The 20,334-nt window shown below is 43.7% G+C and overlaps 1 protein-coding gene across 4 annotated transcripts in view; it reads left to right on the forward strand.

Moving 5' to 3' along the window:
• Positions 1-20,334, forward strand: part of SOS1 (sodium proton exchanger, putative (NHX7) (SOS1)) — a 264,488-nt gene that overhangs the window by 86,085 nt on the left and 158,069 nt on the right. For all 4 annotated transcript variants that reach the window (XM_086798112.1, XM_086798111.1, XM_086798113.1 and 1 more), the window contains 5 exons: positions 8,800-8,852; positions 9,015-9,080; positions 16,971-17,015; positions 17,094-17,143; positions 17,392-17,576. In XM_086798112.1, the coding sequence (XP_086654238.1) occupies positions 8,800-8,852; positions 9,015-9,080; positions 16,971-17,015; positions 17,094-17,143; positions 17,392-17,576 (399 nt within the window). The remainder of the gene's footprint in view (positions 1-8,799; positions 8,853-9,014; positions 9,081-16,970; positions 17,016-17,093; positions 17,144-17,391; positions 17,577-20,334) is intronic.

Here is a 20,334-nt window from a genome sequence, read left to right on the forward strand (position 1 = left end):
CGTATGCCGTGACCCCTTTGTGAGCCCAGTGCGGGACATAAGCTACGTAGGTCAGTCTCCCAGCCTTAGAGTGTTAGGTAAGTCCTCTTAAATCACTATGGAGTATTCAACAAGCATTTATCATTCAGGAACATGTAGAGGTCAGCCCTAGCAATAGTTGCATTAGGAGCATGTAGTTGCATCTCATGTAGAAGGGGCTAGCCCTAAGGCCAGCCCCAAGGCAGCCCAAGTGATGGCTAGCCTTGCAAGGGGTAGCAAGCCCCTAGCCATGCTCACAAGACCCAGTTGGCAGCCCTTCATGGGCTTGGGGAATCAGTCGGCCAAGCCAGACTGGGTTTGCCAGCAGACCAACCAGCCCCAGCAGCCCGACCATGTATACTAGCAGCCGACTCAGCATTAGATGCTAGTCGGGTTCAGTTGCACTAGTCGACTGAGCATTTAAGGCATTTAATGCCATTTTGGAGTAGTCGTGAACAACCCTGCAGGCCGACAGCCTCTACAGGCAGCCGATCAGCACCCACAAGGCATATAAAAAGGCAAGAGCAAATTCAGTCCCAAAACATTCATTCAGAAATTCGGAGATCAACAGCAGCACTCAAGCATGTATGTTTAGGCCTGTGCCTATGCATACTTTTAGCCTACTTGTGCTCTTAGTCTAAGGCATAGAAGCTCAGTCTCTTCAGGAGTTTGCAGCACACCTTCCCTCAGTCCTCGGGCCGGTGTATTACTCTCAAAGATAGCTTCACAGATGCCTAAAGCCTAATGCATAGTTCTGCCCAACGTTTGGTGGCTGTGTCCTTGCGTTTGGCGGTCAGTCAGTCAATTTGTCCGCTCAGTCTTGTGGACACAGCTCAACTTGTTTACTGTTTTCTAGAAGAAGAAATAAAGCAAATACTCTTGCTTGCAGGAGGAGGCCCTTCAGTGGGTAATTTGGGACCCCATTTGGTGTCGACTCTACTACATGTATTTTCAGTTTCATGAATGCTGTTTTAATGGATTGCTAAACTCACTAAACACGGGTTTAAAGAAAAGGTCGCGTTGTTTCGCATGGTCCTAGCTCAATGCATGCTACCCTGGTATTAGAGCTTGGGACGTGATTCAACCAAGCAATCTAGGGTGAGGGCATCCGTTGGATAGTAAAGTTGAGATCGGGAAAAACCACTCGCCCATCGACGATGGCATCAAGCTCCGAAGACATAACAAAAGAAGAAGAATCAGTTGAAGAAATGCTTCTGCAAAAAGAAGACGAAGACACCCAGAAGCTAAAGGAGCAGATACGGCAAGTGTAGATGGAAAAAGAACTTGCAGAATTACAGGCAGCCTTGGCCCAACAGGAGACATCTAAAGAACAAAGTTCCTCAATGGAACACTGGTGTCGTTGAATGACTGAAAGGAGGAGTGATACCATGAAGCAAGACTGGTTGAACAGCTGGCCGAGAAAGCCAAACGCAAGGCCAAAGAGGAGCGATTGTGGGCGGAGCTTGAAGCGAAGGCGTACCACGAGCAACAGGCCCGAGAAGACTTGCGGGAACAGTTCCAACAGACGCTTCGGACTATGGTAACTTCTTTCCACCCTACTCAATCCTCAACAACCCTAGCCATAGCCTCGACAACAGTTATTCGTGCCTCACTAAACTTCACCAAGCACAACGGCAAGTGCGACCGTTCAGTTGTGACTCAGTTTATTCACCGGTTTGTTGCCCACTTTCCTCTTTCAAAGATCACAGAAACCCAAGACAAAGTCCATCTGGCGGCTCCACACCTTACGGGTGATGCAGTCACTTGGTGGCAACATTGGTCCCGTTTGCATACAGATCTTTACATTGGCTTACGGGACTATGATTGGGACACTTTAATGTCAGATTTGAAGACCAGGTTTCTTTCTCTGCAGTACATGACAAATCTAGAAGATGAGTTCTAGAAACTCATCCAGAACGGTTCCCCTGTGCTCACTTACTCCAACAAGGTGATCACATCAGCTCAACAGTTGGGGAAGTCTGAGGATGAGAAGCTCAAGTAGTTTATTCGGGGATTGGATCCAAACATTCGGTTCCTCGTTCGAAATTTTGAACCTCAGACGTATGACAAGGCTTTGACTCTCGTGCAAAATCATGAGATGATGCTCAATGGAGGCAAGCCCAAGACCGCTCCAGTCACCCCCAAACCTCAGCAGGCAGACACAAACCACCCAGTAGAACCAAGTGTCTAACCAGTAGTCAGGTAAGGGGGCTCCCAACAACAACAACAAAGCGATAGGATGGACCTAGGAAGACCCCTGAAGAAAAGATCAAGGAGGGCCTTACAAGAGAATTCGTGTAGTGAGATGAGAAGGAACGATACTTCAAAGAGAACCGTTGTTTTTTCTGCCACCACACAGGACATGCCAAGAAGGATTGTACCAAATGCCAGGCGGAAAAGAGCAAACAACCAGCCTCTACAGTGGTTGCTGCTAAAGTTGTACCACCCCCTTGACTCCCGCCCTCAACCACCAACACTGTTCACCTTTTGCCCGCTTTGAATGCGGTACCTGTAGTGGTATTCGATGATAAGCAGGAGGCCGGAGTTGAGGAGTGTCACAAAGGTCTTATCAAAGCTTATGGCACAGGGAAGGGGCAAGAATTTGTTGTTCTCTTTGACATGGGAAGTTCAGAAGATGCCATCTCTCTGCAGTTGGTGACCAAGATTCAATTTGCCCTTGTGCTGTATCAGGACGTGGACGGGTTCACTCGTGCGGCCTACATACTCATATTTCAGAGGGACTTCATTGTCTCGCCCCTTCTCGGGTGCAACATGATCCTTGGGATTCAGTGGTTCTGCTAGTATGTGCCCATTCCTAATTGGAGGCAGGACACCTTCACAATCGTCGAAGGTTTACCTTAGCCTACTATCATTCGTGGGGATCGGAGTATTCAAGGTATTCCACTTATTTCCCATCTTCAAGCCAGTGGAGCTATCAGAAAGGGAGCTAAGTGTGCGATGATCTATGTCCGCCAACGGCAGATAGCGACATCCACGCGCGACTCCATTAGAACCCCGGATGACCGGCCTCCTCCAGCAGTTTCAGGACATCATGTTGAGGGATGATCTTCCACCAAGACCCCCACCCTCTCGTTTTGAAGACCATCGTATCGAATTGGTACTTGGGAGTTGAGCCTCCCAGTAAGTTTCCGTATCGTCTTTCCAAGGCGTTGGAAGTGGAGTTGGAGATGCAACTAGCACAATTGCTGAGGTCTGGTTTCATCAGGCCTTCTTCCTCTCCATTTGTTGCACCTATCCTGTCTGTGCAAAAAAAAGATAAGACCGCACGTCTTCGTGTGGATTACCGAGCCTTGAACAAGTTGACAATCAAGAATAAGTTCACAATGCTAAGGATAGAGTACATCCTTGAAAGGCTCAACGGTGCTCAGTACTTTACAAAGATTGACCTCAAAAGTGGCTTTCATCAAGTCAGGATTTTTGAGGTTGATATCCCGAAGATTGCCTTCCGAACAGAACGAGGGCATTATGAGTTTGTGGTCATGCCTTTTGGTTTGACCAATGCATCGGCGACATTCAACAAGATGATGTCACGAGTCTTTGTCGTACTCATCGGTATATGTCTGTTCATTTTTTGGATGACATTCTTATCTTTTCTACCACTGTAGAGCAGCACGTGAAGGATGTGCAGAAGAACTTGCCTAAATTAATACAAAGAAGAGCATATTTGGAGTTCAAGAAGTTGAGTACCTGGGCTATGTGATCGATTCCGATGGCATTCGCCTTGATCTGGAAAAGATAAAGCCAATCCTCAATTGGGATGTTCCAAAGACAGCCCAAGAGATACATTCCTTTGTGAGCTTGTGCCAAGCATATAGCTCACATATGGATTGGTTTTCTAACCTTGCGGCGCCATCGATAGATTTGCTCAAGGGGGTGAAGAGCAGAAGACAGAAAGTTTCAGTTACAGGTAAGGCTTTAGAGGCTTTCTTTTCTTTGCAAAAGGCAGCTTTCGAAGCACGAGTTCTCGAGCTTGCATCATGGGATGACCCTTTTGAGGTAATCACCGATGCTAGTAATCTTGTCATAGGAGCAGTTTTGCAACAGGAAGGTAGACCAATGGCATATTATAGCAGGAAGTTAATTGATGCAGACAAAAATTATTTTGCATATGGCAAAGAGTTGCTAGGGGTTATCACAGCCTTGAAGCATGGAAACATACCAAGTGCCCGGTGGAGTGATAGACAACACCGGTGGAGTCAGTTGTTCCAATAGTTTGGAGGAATGATTGAGTATGTACTAGGTAAGAACAACTCCGTAGCAGACGCTTTGAGTCGCAAAGGTAGTATTCAAGCAGTCCAGGAGTCCTTGTGTTAGAGATACATGGAAAAGATTCAGACAGTATGAAGACACAATATGTGGATTGTCTAGAATTTGGAACTCCTTACAATATGGCCCTTTATTCAGAACCGGGTCATTACACCATTCAGGACGGTTGACTCTTTTACAAGGGTCGACTATGTGTTCTCAGGGAGAAAAGACTGGCACCCCTCATGATTCACTGGTTGGAGATGTCAATTTCAAGGAAGGTGAATGGGTTTATTTAAAGATCATGAAGCAAAGACTCAAGCAAGTGGGCAAGCGCTGTCCAAAGTTGTCATTTAGAAGTTTTGGTCCTTTTCCCATCTTAAAGAAGATAAGCGACGGCGCCATGCAACTCAGATTTCCAGACAGTTGGACGATGCACAATGTCTTCCACGTCTCTTGGTTAAAGCCTTATATTGGACCTTCATTTCAGAATGTTCTAGAAGAGCAGCAACCAGAAATGGTTGATGAAGCATAAGTGATAGAACTTGAGCAGATCCTTCTACACCGCTGGAAGCATGGTTCTGGATGACGTCTTTGCTAATTTTACACTAAGTTCAATGATCGAGGGACCCATGAAGCCGTTTGGCTAGATGAAGAATTTTTCCTTGAGTATCCATAGTTATTGGCGGACTACCTCGTAGTTATGAACCTGCCCCCAAGCTAAGCAAGAGGGAATGTCACGTGCACCCATGCACTGTGGTGCATGGTGACAAACGGGCTCATCAACAGTGCAAGATTCATGTGCAGAAGTAGGACCTTTTAGGGTTTATTTGTCGTATGCCGTGACCCCTTTGTGAGCCCAGTCTGGGACATGTCAAGCACGAGCTATGTAGGTCAGTCTCCCAGCCTTAGGGTGCCAGGTCAGTCCTCTTAACCCACTGTGGAGAATTCAGCAAGCATTCATCATTCAGGAGCATGTAGAGGTCAGCCCTAGCAGTAGTTGCGTTAGGAGCACGTAGTTGCGTCTCACGTAGAAGAAGGCAGCCCAAGTGATGGCTAGCCTTGCAAGGGGCAGTCAAGCCCCTAGCCATGCTCACAAGACCCAGTCGGCAGTCCTTAATGGGCTTGGGGAATCAGTCGGCCAGGCCAGACTGGGTCGGCCAGCAGCCCGACCATGTATACTAGTAGTCGACTCAGCATTAGATGCTAGTTGGGTTCAGTTGCATGAGCCAACTGAGCATTTAAGGCATTTAATGCCATTTTGTAGTAGTCGTGAACAACCTTGCAGGCCGACAGCCTCTACAGGCAGCCGACTAGCACTATAAAAAAGCAAGAGCAAATTCAGTCCCAAAACATTCATTCAGAAATTCAGAGATGAACATCAGCACTCAAGCATGTATGCTTAGGCCTGTGCCTGTGCATACTTTCAGCCTACTTGTGCTCTCAGCCCAAGGCATAGAAGCTTAGTCTCTTTAGGAGTTTGCAGCACACCTTCCCTTAGTCCTCGGGCCGGCGTATTACTCTTGAAGATAGCTTTACAGATGCCTAAAGCCTAAGCACAGTTCTGCCCTGTGTTTGGTCGCTTTGTCCTTGCGTTTGGTGGTCAGTCAGATAGTTTGTCTGCTCAGTCTTGTGGACAAAGTTCAGCTTGTTTACAGTTCTCCAAAAAAAGAAATAAAACAAATACTCTTGCTTGTAGGAGGGGGCCCTTCATTGGGTAATTCGGGACCCCATTTGGTGTTGACTCTACTACATGTATTTTCAGTTGCATGTATGCTGTTTTAAAGGATTGCGAAACTCACTAAACTTTGGTTTAAAGAAAAGGCCCCGTTGTTTCACACGGTCCTAGCTCAGTGCATGCTAAATGTGAAGCCAGCTTATGATAACATAATCTAAAGGGGGGGTCGGGCCATCTTTGGTCCGTAGTGTGGTGTACTGTGCATAATATTTGTGGATGTGTTTTGTCATGTTTAATTGTGCATGATCTTGTTTACGATTAATCTGATTCCAAGAAATGCGCCTTCGGGTAAAACATTTATTCATAGGACCACAAGTTTGCGTGCAAAGAAATTTTTATCTCTTTGTATTTAAAGATAATTACATGATGTACATCGGGGCTTGTGTGGAAAAGCAACTCTTTGCCCAACAAAACATCTACAATATCAAGGCATATAATGAGAAAGGATATCTGCTTCTTATAGTCTCGAATCTTCAAAGTGAGGTGTGGAACCTTCCTTTTCCAGTAGTGGGTTACACCTTGTGTTAGGCTCTCGATGTATAGATGGTGATTGAACACTAGTGGAATATGAAGTCTGGATAAGGTTAATAAAACTGTGAGTACTCTAATCATGAACATGCATAGGGGTTCACATGAGTTCACCCTATACTTGGATTAGCGTGTGAGGACCAAACACCTCAATGTTGAGATGGTAAGTCTCACAATTTATATTGTAAAGATAGACATCAATGCTAGAAACTTGTAGCAGGTTCACATTGAATCGAGCGTGGTTGAGTTGACTTGCAACCACTTCCATCACCACTCATTTTCTTGTTTAATGGACAAGCAAAAACATAATGGCTTCGCTTATGACATTTAAAACATGACTCCTAGCAAGGCCACAACAAAATCAAATCGAGGTCTTTTACCAATAGACATCTTCTTTGATTTTGCTTAGAAGGTAAGACTTGCTTGCTAGGTCTCTAGGCTTGTGCAGCTCGGTGGTTCTTTTTAGGCTTTCTTAAAAAAAAAAAAATCCACTTTGTTGTCCACAAGAACCAATAGTGTCCACCCGGGCAGCTGTCACAATCATAGTTACCAGGAAACGGGAATAGGGGAACGTTTTGGTTCCTGGGAATGGGAATGTTTTGATCCCCTGGAACAGGGGAACGCCATGTCAGTAAACAAAACTAATGGAATTCTGAAAATGTCATTTTGAATGATGAATTTTAAGTAGGATAGGCTAAAACTTTGAAAATTTATGTTATGTATGCATAGTTGAGTGGAAAAAAGAGAGGAAAAATGTTTTTTTAAAAAATAACATTTTGCCCTTTTTTAAAGGGTTTTTGGGCCTGTTACCAAGGGGAACATTTTGGAATGTGGTGGAACGTTCCCCCTTGGCCGTTCCATGTGGCAGAACGTTCCGGAACATTCCCCCACGTTTCGGAACGTTGGGACTGGGAACGGCGTTCCCCAATGACTATGGTCACAATATTCAAATGAAACAACCCAAGGCAAGAATTGCACTTACCTATGGGGCTATTCAAGACTCAAGTACTTGTAATCCATGATTATAAAACATCAACATTTCTAAGAGAACAATATGTGGGTTCGGCAAGTACAGGCTACCTAACCGTAGGCTCAAGATTGTGGACAACATGAAGTCACCCCTGAGCTATAGACCACATAACCATGGCTGACTATGCACCCTCAGAAATGCATATCCTATGCCTTTCACCCCCAGTCTTCACGTCTCTCATTGATGCAACTAGCTAATGGGCTAACCAATAGGTGGGCCCTTGGGAGGTTCCTCTCCCAAGGTCAGAGTCCCATTGAAGGACTCCCTCAATAACGAGCAATTACCCAACTATATATCACATAATCTAGTTTACACCAAGTAAATTGTCTGGCCTCATGCTAGCCTCGTTGTGTCCAAGCATGGAACACACAAAATATGGTAAATGCGGATCGGGAAAATTGAAGTGCACTTTCTGTAAGAGATGTGTATAGGCCTAGAGTATGAGCAAGGTGCAAGCCCATTTTGTGGCATTGAAGAGAGAGGGCATTGACCCATGCCAAAAAGTGTCTACCGAAATTTAGAAAGATGATCTTCTTCGGAAGAAGATGATGAATGGGGAGGTGGAAAGCGAGGAAGAATCATCCAAGTGGATTAGGATGGATGCAGCACATGAAGATAGTCTAATGCAGAATTAGTATATCGATACCATAGAGGTTGCTTCTAGTTGTGTTGCTTGCGCTCATAGAACTTTGATAATCTTTTTCAAGTGGGTGAGTATAAGAGCAGGGATGTAGAAGGCAACCATCAAAGAAGCCACAAGAATTCATTCAATGTGCTTTGTCTCTTAACATTGTGCACAAGTAGGTGGGCATTGTGTTCATACCCAAGCACCAAACTGCCCCTTTTTTTGCAAGTCTTTCCAAAAATATTTTGCATTAGAGCACAACTTGGCTCTCTGCGAGTTTAGGCAGCCATGTGCCCTTGTGGAGACGCAAAATTTCTTAATAATAGAAGGATTTTTTAATAAAAAAGGACTTTTTTTGCACCTATCTTGTCATTGGGAGGTATTTTATGCTGATGGAATTGTTGGTGTGGTAATTCTCTATTCCTCCATGCTTGAATGACATCAAATCTCCATTTCTAGTTAGGTAGTAACACATTTAAGGCCCTTTTTAGGTCTGTAAACCTTCTTAGTCAAATTTTGACTCCATAGAGGCATTGCTTTGTTTTACTGAATGGAATGTTTTATTCACATGTTAGTATTTTGTATTCTAATCAGGCAGAAGATGAAGCAGGTGTATCTGGCGTCTTGGCTGTGATGACTGTTGGGATGTAAGTTCTAGTTGTTTCTTTAAAAAGCAAGATTACATCTTTCATCAAATCCCAGTAGTAGGGACAGTAAGATCCCTTAGTTCTTCTTATTATAAAATAGTGATGTAATATGTGTTGTTGTGCTCTTATGCCAAATGCTTGCTGAATATTTGTGTGCTTTAGTTTCTTTGCAGTTTTTGCGAGAGCAGCTTTCAAGGGAGAAACTCAACAAAGCATGCATCACTTCTGGTATAATTCTTTATCTATCGCAGTGGATGCAGGCTCTTTTGAATTCCTTGCATAGAGAATCGGTGGATGATTTTGGTTCAGACGATAATGCTTTATCTGTACAGCTGATCTGAAAATGGTCCTTGTTGTTGGGGTAAAGGCACTATGCCCACCCTTATAGTGTGTACAAGCCCATAAGTTATAGTACATAGTACACTCAGTACTTTTAATGTACTAAGTGCACTATGTGTACTAGTGCAATATACATGTGTGATAGGGGAGTCACACACTCACACTTGGTGAGTTGACTTATCCCCACAACTCTCTCTCTCTCTCTCTCTCTCTCTCCCTTGTTCTCTCTGTGTATGTCTCCCACATGAATCTCTAACCCTAATTCTTCTCTTCTCCCATTCAACTGGTATCAGAGCCATAAGCCTAACTCGTACCGTCGTGCTGAATTCTGAAGGTGCTGGTCGTACCCTGATCTGGTTGCCTTTCTCTGCCCAGCCAACAGGCGTGGGCTGCTTCAACTGCTGCCCAGCAGCTGGGCGTAGGCAGCCAGTAGCGTGGGCTGCCCAGCAGCCACGAGAACTGCCCAGCCAGGCGCCTACAGCAGCCAGCCAGGCGCCTACAGCAGCCAGGCGTCGAGCGTAGAGCCTTCAACTGGAGCACACAGTCGAGCTGGCAGTGAAGCGCAGCAACGCTTGAGATTGGAGCTTCTTGTAAGGACAGAGAGCGCTGAGCAGCGCACAGCACTGAAGAGAGAGCAGGGCGCCAGGCAAGAAGGCGTGGGCTGCTCAGCTGCTGCCCAGGCGCAGCCACGCTGCCCAGTAGGCGCAGCCAAGCTGCCCAACCAGTCAGCGCAGCAGCAACCTCAGCGCAGCATCAACCTCAGCGCAGCAGCAACAGAAATCAGAAATCTGCAGCAGCCTCCACACCTGCATCCGTACTTGCACGGTGACAAAGAAGCATCATCTCTCCCCTTTCTTGCAACAGAAATCAGAAATCAGAGGTATTTTGCTCCAATTTTGAAATTTACATGTCCAATTATCAATTGAGCAGGTACAATCATCAATTGAGCAGGTACAGGTGTCGAATTGCTCAATTTTGAGCAAAATTGGCAAAATTGGGTGACATTGGTCACAATCAGGATCAATTTGCAGGAAATTGGATGTCGAAATTTGGGGCTTTTGATGTAATTGTGCAATTAAGCACTCATACATGCTGTATAATGTGAGAAATCACACATTTGGGCAAAATTGCAGCAAATTGCAGTGCAAATCAAGGGGCTTTTGTGCCGATTGGGTTGATTTGCATGCAGGCACTCGCATTTGATGCTTTGGGCAACGTGTTGATGCCTGACAAGCACTCAATGTGCCTGTAAATCAAGGGGCTTTCATGTATTGGATGTATATGTGGCCAGGGGGAAGCATCGCGAAGACTCTGGATGCCTTCATGTGCGTCAATGTACCATGTATGATCAGCAATTGATCTTAAATCAAGGGGCTTTTCAAGATCGTATGCTTGTTGAGCTTGGCAAAGCAGCAGGCAAGACATTTATGCCTTGAATCCTCAGAAATCAGCTTGCAATCAAGGGGCTTTTGCCCAATTTCTGTTCGGGACTGTTGTATGTAGTGTTCGGGACTGTAAAAGTCTGATTTTCACTCATTTGGACAGCCAGGAGAGCATTTATTGCTACTGTACCTGATGGTACAGATTTGGTACAGCTTTGTACAAGTTTTGCCATGGCTGCACATTGATTTGAGTGAAGAAAAGGTTCAATTTCAGCTGCTGTACTTGTCGGTACAGGTTTGGTACATCATTTGTGCGAAATTGGTACTGCTGTACAGTACTTTGGAAGGGCAACAGAACACATTTAAGGTGCTGTCCTAAATCTGCAGCAACCAGATTTTGGTGATTTCATCACATACAGTGGGAGAAAAGTTGCATTCTTGCTTCCGCAGTGGGAGATAAAGCTTGGGAGAATAACTGTGAGCACTTTGTGTGCTTTTGGTGCAGTGTTTGCACATTTTGCAGGGAGTCAGGCATTGACAGGTTGCATATTGCTATGGCAACCACAGGTGAGAGCTCTTCATTGCTTCACATCAAGAAGCTTGAAGGCTCACATAACTATGATATTTGGCAAACCCAGTGCTATAATGTGTTGCTCCAAAAAAAGCAGCACAAGCCTATCAAAGAAAGGGGTGTAATGCCCGCTTCTCTTACTGCTGAAGAGTGGGAAGATATGGATGAGCTGGCAAGATCTACTATCATGTTATCATCTGTGTCAGACTCTTTACTTTTCAGCATTCGTGAAGAGAAGATAGCTTGGGGAATGTGGCAGAGATTGCAGGACTTGTATGCCCAGCAAAGTGCCTCATGCAAAGTGTATTGGTTGAAGAAACTCATAGGTCTTTAGATGAAGGAAGGGGCGTCTATGGCAGCCCATCTAAATGAGTTTAATGGTATTGTCAGCCAAGTTATAAATCAAAAGTTGGCAATGGACGATGAGTTCAAAGCCACCTTTCTCTTATGCACTTTGCCAGAGAGTTGGGACACATTTAGGACAGCCACTAGCAATTCAAATGCTATGCTGTCATATGCAGATGTTGAGGGTGCTCTTCTTCAAGAAGAGATGAACAGGAAGAACAATTCTGTTGGAAAGTCCGATGCAATGAATGCACGTGGGAGATTCCAGCAAAGGGGAAAAAGCCAAGAACGGGGAAGGAGCAAGTCTCGCTGCAAAAAGGATTTGGAATGCCATTATTGTGGCAAGAAGGGACACATCAAAAAGCAATGCTACAAATGGAAAAATGATCAAAAGGAAAAGGGAAAAGGCAAAGACAAAGACAAAGATGAAGCCAAAGATGTAAAGCCAAAGGGAAAAAGTGGAGTCAAGATTGAAGAAATCAATGTGTCACATGCAGGTGACAGTGAGGATGAGGTCCTATTTACGTCTTCACTTGATGCCCATTCACTTCTTATTGGTGGTCATGGTATGCACTCATGGATCATTGATTCAGGTGCCTCCTTTCATGTCACAGGTTGCAGAGACTTGTTTGTCAGGTATACTGCTGGCAATGAAGGAGTGGTTTATTTGGGTGATAACCATGCATGCAAGATTCTTGGCAGAGGTGATGTGAGGCTTGTGTTTTCAGATGGCTCACAGCTTATGCTCCATGATGTCAGGCATGTGCCTGAGATCAAGAAGAACCTGCTTTATACTGGACAGCTTGATGATGCTGATTATGTTACCACATTTGGTCGTGGAAAGTGGAAGATTAGTAAGGGCTCACTGGTTGTTGCCAGAGGCTCTAAGGTGGACACTCTTTACTTTATGCATGCAGGTGTTTGTCACCATGCTAATGTAAATGCAACCGAGCTGCCGGAAATCTCTATGTGGCATAGCCGGTTGGGACACATGAGTGTCAAAGGAATGGAGCAATTGTCTCGTTTGGGTTACTTGCCTTCTCTAAAGTTTTCAAGTTTTCAGTTTTGTGAGCATTGTATATATGGCAGGCAACTGCAGTGCCCCCACAAGAAAGCTCTTGGACAGAAAGATGCTCGGTTAGAGCTTGTGTATACAGATGTATGTGAGATGCCTCAGCTTTCTTTGGGAGGGGCAAAATACTTTGTGTCTTTTATTGATGATGCCACACGCAAGGTGTGGGTTTATCCTCTTCGTTTGAAGAGTGATACATTCTCAGTGTTTGAGAAGTTTGTTGCTCTTGTTGAGAATCAAACTGGCAAAACACTGAAGGCTTTGCGTTCCGACAATGGTGGAGAGTATATGTCCAAACAGTTTCAGGACTTTTGTGATGCTAAAGGCATCAAGAGGGAGCTCTCTACTCCTTATGATCCTCCACAAAACGGGACAGCAGAGAGGATGAACAGGACCATTCAGGAGAAGGTCCGTTCTATGTTGTCACATGCTGCGTTACCTCATGGTTTTTGGGCTGAAGCTGTTATGACAGCCGTTCATCTTATAAACAGGTCACCTAACACGAGGCTTGGTGGGAAAGTGCCAGAAGAAGTATGGACAGGGAAGCCTCCGTCATACAAGCACTTAAAAGTGTTTGGTTGCGTTGCGTACGTGCACATACGCAGGAAATGCGCACCAAACTTGATCCTAAGTCTCACAAATGCATATTCCTAGGATATGGTGACAGAGGTGAAATGGAGTATAGACTTTGGGATCCCGTGAATAGAAAGATTATACGCAGCAATGATGTCATTTTTCATGAAACATGCATGTATAAGGCTCCTGCAAGGCAACAGGAGCCTGGCAGAGTCATCTTTGATGATGATGGACATCATGGACAACAACCAAGGGCTGTAAATCAGCCATTACAGCAGCAAAACCAGCCCTTAAATGGTGTTGAAAATGGTCCAAATGGACAGCCAGACATGGCAGAAGATATCCCTATGGATATACCACAGTTAGAGGAGATACCGGGCATGATTTTTCAGCCTTATGGCATGGAACAGGAGCCACCAATAGGTGATATGCAGGCTGGACAGCAACCTGCAAATGATGGTCATTGGGTACGGAGGTCCACAAGACCCTCCAGAGCCCCTGACAGGTTTGTTCCAGGGGTTGACTACTTGATGCTTACTGACTGTGGGGAGCCCTCATGTTATAAGGAGGCTTTACAGAGGGCAGACAAGGCTCTTTGGGAGCGTGCCATGAAGTCAGAGATGGATTCTCTGCACAAAAATGGAACATGGAAGTTGGTGCATTTGCCTGCAGGCAAAAAGGTTTTGCCATGCAAGTGGGTTTACAGGCTCAAAGTTGCACCAGATGCAAAGCCAAGATACAAAGCCAGGTTAGTGGCTAAGGGCTTCAAGCAGGAATATGGTGTGGACTTTGATGAGATCTTCTCTCCAGTGGTCAAAATGACCACACTTAGAGCTGTGTTAGCTTTGGTTGCACATGATGATCTGGACTTGATTCAGATGGATGTGAAGACTGCTTTTCTTCACGGTGATCTCCATGAGGAGATATATATGCAACAGCCAGAGGGTTATACAGTGAGTGGAAAGGAGAAGCTTGTATGCAAGCTGAAAAAGAGTCTTTATGGGCTCAAACACGCACCAAGGGAATGGTATCATAAATTTGATACATTCATGAAATCCTAGAAATTCAGGAGAAGTGACATAGATCACTGCTTATACACCAAGAAAGCTTTGGATGGCAGTCTATTGATTCTCATCTTGTATGTTGATGATATGTTGATTGCCGGGAAATCTCGTAAGGAGATGGATACCTTGAAGAAGAGGCTGCATCAAACCTTTGATATGAAGGATTTGGGTGATGCAAATCACATTTTGGGTATGCGGATACTTCGGGACAGAAATCAGCATGTGTTGTATTTGTCTCAGAAGGAATACATTGGCAAAGTCTTGCAGAGGTTCAATATGGACGGGGGGAAGAAGACTAGTATTCCTTTGCCTCCATATGTGAAACTCAGTGCTATGGACAGCCCACAGTCAGATAGTGGCAGGGCTGATATGGCCAAGATTCCGTATGCTTCAGCTTGTGGCAGTCTCATGTATGCCATGGTTGCTACTAGGCCGGACATTGCATTTGCAGTGGGAGTGGTTTCTAGATACATGGCCAACCCTGGCAAGAAGCATTGGGAAGCAGTGAAAGGTGTCATGAGATACCTGAAGGGCACACAGGATATGTGCATTTGTTTCGGCAAACAGGATGCATTAGTGCATGGTTACACGGATTCAGATTATGCCGGTCATCCAGATAACCGGAAGTCTACTACCGGTTATGTGTTTACATTCACAGGATGTGCTGTGTCAAAGACGAAGCATGTCGATGTGAAGTATCACTTCATCAGAGAGGTGATATAGAACAAGCAAATTCAGCTTGTAAAGATTCATACGGATGACAACCCGGCTGATCTGTTGACAAAGAGTTTGCCTCCGGAGCGGTTTGCTCATTGCAGACACTTGATGGGCATTGGATGAGGCCAGTTTCAGCCTTGATATGGCGTTGTATATTATCATGTACATGCTGATTTTTCTTTTCCTTCATTTAAGGGCACTTTGCCTTTAAGTGGGAGGTTGTTGGGGTAAAGGCACTATGCCCACCCTTATAGTGTGTACAAGCCCATAAGTTATAGTACATAGTACACTTAGTACTTTTAATGTACTAAGTGCACTATGTGTACTAGTGCAATATACATGTGTGATAGGGGAGTCACACACTCACACTTGGTGAGTTGACTTATCCCCAGAACTCTCTCTCTCTCTCTCTCTCCCTTGTTCTCTCTGTGTATGTCTCCCACATGAATCTCTAACCCTAATTCTAACTCTCCCATTCACTTGTTAGCAATGTTTAATGTTTAGATGTGGAATTGGTGGATGACTTTGGTTCAGACGATAATTCTTTATCTGTACAGCTGATGAGAAAGTGGTCCTTGGTGCAATGTTTAATGTTTAGATGTGGAATATTGAGGAGTCTTTTATTATTAGTGCATTACTGAAACATTTGTGTTTCACAGAATGTGAAGTGGCAGTTTCTTTATAGTGCATGTCTGCATACAAATTAACACATCAAGAAGACATGTAGGCATTTATTCAAATAAATCTCAGAAGAATGGCATGTGTCTATGTATGGATGCTTGTGGAATCAGTGCCAGGCATATCCTTGTGTTCATCTAAATATAGTTTTCTGTTTATGCAATTTACTGGTGTATCGGATCTTTGTTTACATCTGTTTCTTTCGTGGGTCTTAGTTATGCATGAATACACCTTTTGGACAAGTGCAATTCAGCCAATAAAATGGACCAAGCAGATTCACTATCACTAATTGGTGCAATAGGTGAAGTGCAGGAACCAGTCTTTCTTTGGTCTGGTTGGTGCCACAGGTCGACTAGAATGATGGAATGTCTAAAAGATACAAATCTATAATCTCACAAAATCTAGGTTGTTGAGGTACCCAGCTGAAGAGTCCTGGAGATATGTTATCGGTGACATTATTATTACAGGGACGTAAGAAAAAATGCTCGTTGCATGTAAATTTCTGGTGTTTCATATCTCAGGCTACGTGGGATGTAGAGGAGAAGTGCATTGCATACTTGAGCCTGGTTAATGATGGCCCTTTTGTTACCTCTGTGTCTACAGCAGATACTGCCAAAGATGAATGAGAACCTGTAAGCCTTGATGATCTAGGTTTCACATAGATCTTCCCACTGTCTAGGTCTTGTAAGGACCTGCCTATTGACTCCTAATATTTGTGACATGTCTGTTCAACAAGCTCTCTTCCATCTCACGAAGGAGGAGGAGGATCAATCTATCTGCCTCTTGTAGAAGGAGGTGTATGTGAAATATAGATCCTAACGTAGCCAATTATTTTGGCTCTTTTCTTGACCAGCTCCATTGTGTTGGTGCACAAATGTAGAAAAACTATTATGTTCTAAGAGCAAATTTTGTGTTAACACAGGAAGAGCTGATCTTCAATTATGGTTTCAAGCACACCACATTGATTGGTGCTTCTTGTGTCGCCTTGGTTCATACTGTTTTTAAGGGAGGTTTATGATTGTTATGAGCATAGTTGTTTTGCTTGTTTAAATTCTTTTCTTTAGCAATTTTACACATGGATGGTTGTGCTATGATATGGTTTGAAGATGTGGCTTGGAAATCGAAGTTGTGACAATCCATGTTGTGAGTGGCTCTATATACCATTACTCTTTCAACAACCCAAAGTGTGATAGGAACACCTATGCAGCACTTTTCAGGCTTCTTGCCTTTCTGCTTGACACTTGATTGCTAACTTAAAATTTCTTGATTCCTTACATGTATTGCAATTTGGCAAATTGGTTTTGGTTTAGGTCAATTCAAGATGCTCTGAAGGTTTGAATGTTAAATTCTTGTTTTATATGTGGATCGCAACAGGGAGATGGTGGTCTACATTGCAAACACACTGATTTTTATTCTGAGGTTTGGACAAATAATTAATATTGCTGAGTTGTTTCTTCATTCAAAAACCATGTAATGTGTCAGGAATGTTTTTGGCAGCGGCGTGGTAATTGCAGAGAGTATTCTCAGAAGTCATAACAATATAGAAGGTTGAGCATATTGACATTCTCTACTTCTAATACCTTTGAGTTTTGTTCTTGACTTCGCAAAGAATAATGTGCACACAACTCCATAGAGCATTTTGCAGTTGGAAGTCGACTTGGAAGCTATTTACAATATACATTATATTGCAAGGGTTGTGGCAGTTACTGTTTTAATTTCTTGAAAGAAAAAGATCCTTACAGATGAAGGTGACTGATTTACTTGTGGTTTGTGCGAACAACGATTTGATGTGCAGGTCAAGATTGGGGGTATCTTGTTCTGCTTTACATATTTCTACAACTGTCACGTATTATTGTGGTAGTCACTCTTCTCCCCGGCCTGCAATATTTCGGATATGGCTTGACCTGGAAGGAGGCAGCTATTCTTACGTGGGCTGGTCTCAGAGGAGCAGTTGCTTTGTCTCTATCTTTGTCAGTTAATGTAAGTGCATCCCCTCACCCTACTCCATATTTCACTATCCATAAGTAAGGATACTGTTAGGATGGAAACCCTAATAGGGTTATGACAACCCGCATCGAATCTGCGTCCCATACCACCAAACCGCGTGGCTGCCTGCAGCTGCTCTAGCCCTGAGGTCTTGCACGCCTTGATAGACATCTCTTCCACAGGATACTCCGTAATAACCATAAGTGAGCCCAAACGCAATAACTAGGAGAGCCTTGTCTTTGATCCATTTCATGCCTAATTTCTGAAAATCCAAAAAATTTATACAAACCCTAACTCTATTTTACCCATTGCTTCCCTCTTTGCTAGATCTAGTCGTAAGACTAAGAAAGGTATATGATGTGAATAGCCAAGATTCTACTGAGATTGTGTTTTTATGTTTTTAGATATACTTACTTGGGCTTGGTGTGTGTGTCTTACAGACAACAGGGGATACTCACTTAGATCTGGGCGTGTTTGGTTGACTCTTAGCGAGGAAGCTCAATCACGGACACCTGTGTCCTCACATGTATCTCCTGTTAGAGAGGAAACAGAAGCGCATAATTCTCTTGTTCATGAGGAAGAAGTGCTTGTGTTGGAGAACGAAATTGGCTTAATGAGCTCACCTCCTCCAACTCACACGGAGATGCCTGAATCTGGTACTGGTCAAGGGGAGACCCATAGAAGGATTCTTGGAAAATCTATTAGATTGGCTGGTCTCTTTAGGAGAGTAATATCTTCCAATCTATTTGGAATTAGAGAAAAGTCAAAACTACAGAGTTTTAGGACTTTTAATGCTCTATAAAGACGTCTACTGATGGTTCTCTAAAAATGAGTTCTAAGGTCTCTTTGAGAGCATTCAAAATAGCCAAAGTTGTGTTTTCAGCATAAAACTACCAAAAACAGCTAAGTGTCTCACTTTGCACTCGAATAACTTAAAAATAAAAGAGATTTGGCTTTCTATAGTCTCATACACTCGTGTAGAGTTTCTTGTCCTCACTTTGGTCATCACCCCACTGATCTCTAGGTTGCACCTCAGGACCACTACCATCTTGGAATTTGAAGTTATCTGTGAAATCCATAGCATCATGGCAACACTCATTGAAATTTGTATGCTTCTTTGCATAGAGATGTGTGTGAAGTGTTGAATTTTTGAGTCCTTTTAAGAAGAGAGAAACTAATCGACTCTGGGTGGGCATCTCATCTTTTGGGCAACGATTAATGTACTGCTTCATCCTATTTACACAGTCTCTAACACTCTCAGTCTCGCCTTGCTTGAAAGAGTAGATGTTTGCTAGTGTGTCATGCTGAATCCCCATCAAGGAAAAAGCAGCAATGAATCTCTCTTCCAAAACTCGTAAAGAAGATTTGTCTGAAGCCTCTAGTGCTTGAAACCAAGCAAGGGCCTTTCCCTCAGGAGTGAGCCCAAATCCTTCGATTTGCATATGCTTGTCAGTCACTTGCTCAGCTCGAACTGCTTGCCTTCCATATGAAGCCATCCGTATAGTTTCTAGCCAACTTGAGGTGTTTCGTGATTCCTTTGACTGCCATGGCTATGTCAAAGCATCTCCTCCTTTTTTAGTTTCACTTACACGTCACGGAAGCTCTATGTATTTCACGGTCACACAAATAGACTTGCAAGAATGGGGACCATACTGGGTGGTACAACATGACAGATTTGAGGATGAAATCAGAGGAACTGAGTGGGAGGATCTCAGTGGGTGGTAAGAAGTTTCTTGTTTGGGATGGCAATCATCGTGTGAAGCCATGGATGTCTCGAGTGCGCGAAGGTATGTTCTTTTGAATGCCATAGAGTGATTTACCCGACTATATGAGTTGGCGCTATAACTATGCCATAACTCTAGTACTCCAAAGTGGCTGTCACATAGCCTATCATCATCCACTCGCGACATATCGACCATAATCTCACCAACCATCAATTTTGGAGCAAAATAGAAGCAACATGAGCACTTTCTTGGCGTTTTGAACCCTAATTTCTGCATTTTCTAATTTCTCCCATTTTCTGAAAATTTTGTGCATCTTTTTGGCCATTTTCGGGAGCATCTAAGGCAAGCTCTTCGACCTCTTCACCTCCAAATGTAAGACGAATTCGTAGCCCATGGCCCATTTTTGAATTTCGACTACTTCATGGGAGCTTGGGAATTAAGATCTTGAAGGCTTGAAGTCTCAAATGGGGTTTCTATCAAGCATTTGTTAGTATTTTGACTTCTTCTTGCAATTAAGATCTTGAAGGCTTGAAGGCTTGAAGTCTCAAATGGGGTTTCTATCAAGCATTTGTTAGTATTTTGACTTCTTCTTGCAAGCTTCAACGGAAAGATTCTTGGTTGTGTGTTGGTTCTTGAAGCATTAGGGTTTTCTTGAAGCCATTGGCAGGGGCTTTCTTGAATCTTGGCCATAGCAAGCTATGTGGTTGAAGTTTTGAGTATTCTTGATGCATTAGTAAATGCTTCTGCCATTCTTGACACATGAAGCATTGGCAAGGGATTCTTGTTGATTCTTCAAGATATCATGATTCAATGAAATAATGCAAGCATCCATGCTATTCTCATGCTTCCATTGTCTTCTTGAATGCATTCATGCAAACATGCCCAAGGCTTGAGTGAATCTTGCATGATTTATTCTCTTGAATGCTTCATGTGCATACACTTCATGATTTATTCTCTTGAATGCTTCATGTGCATACACTTCATGAAATTGATTGTTGATTGAATCATCATTTGGTCCAAGTGTTGAT

This window comes from Cibotium barometz, chromosome 5 (assembly GCF_041138505.1).
Source record: "Cibotium barometz isolate CiBa-2024 chromosome 5, ASM4113850v1, whole genome shotgun sequence".
Classification (NCBI taxonomy): Eukaryota; Viridiplantae; Streptophyta; class Polypodiopsida; order Cyatheales; family Cibotiaceae; genus Cibotium; species Cibotium barometz.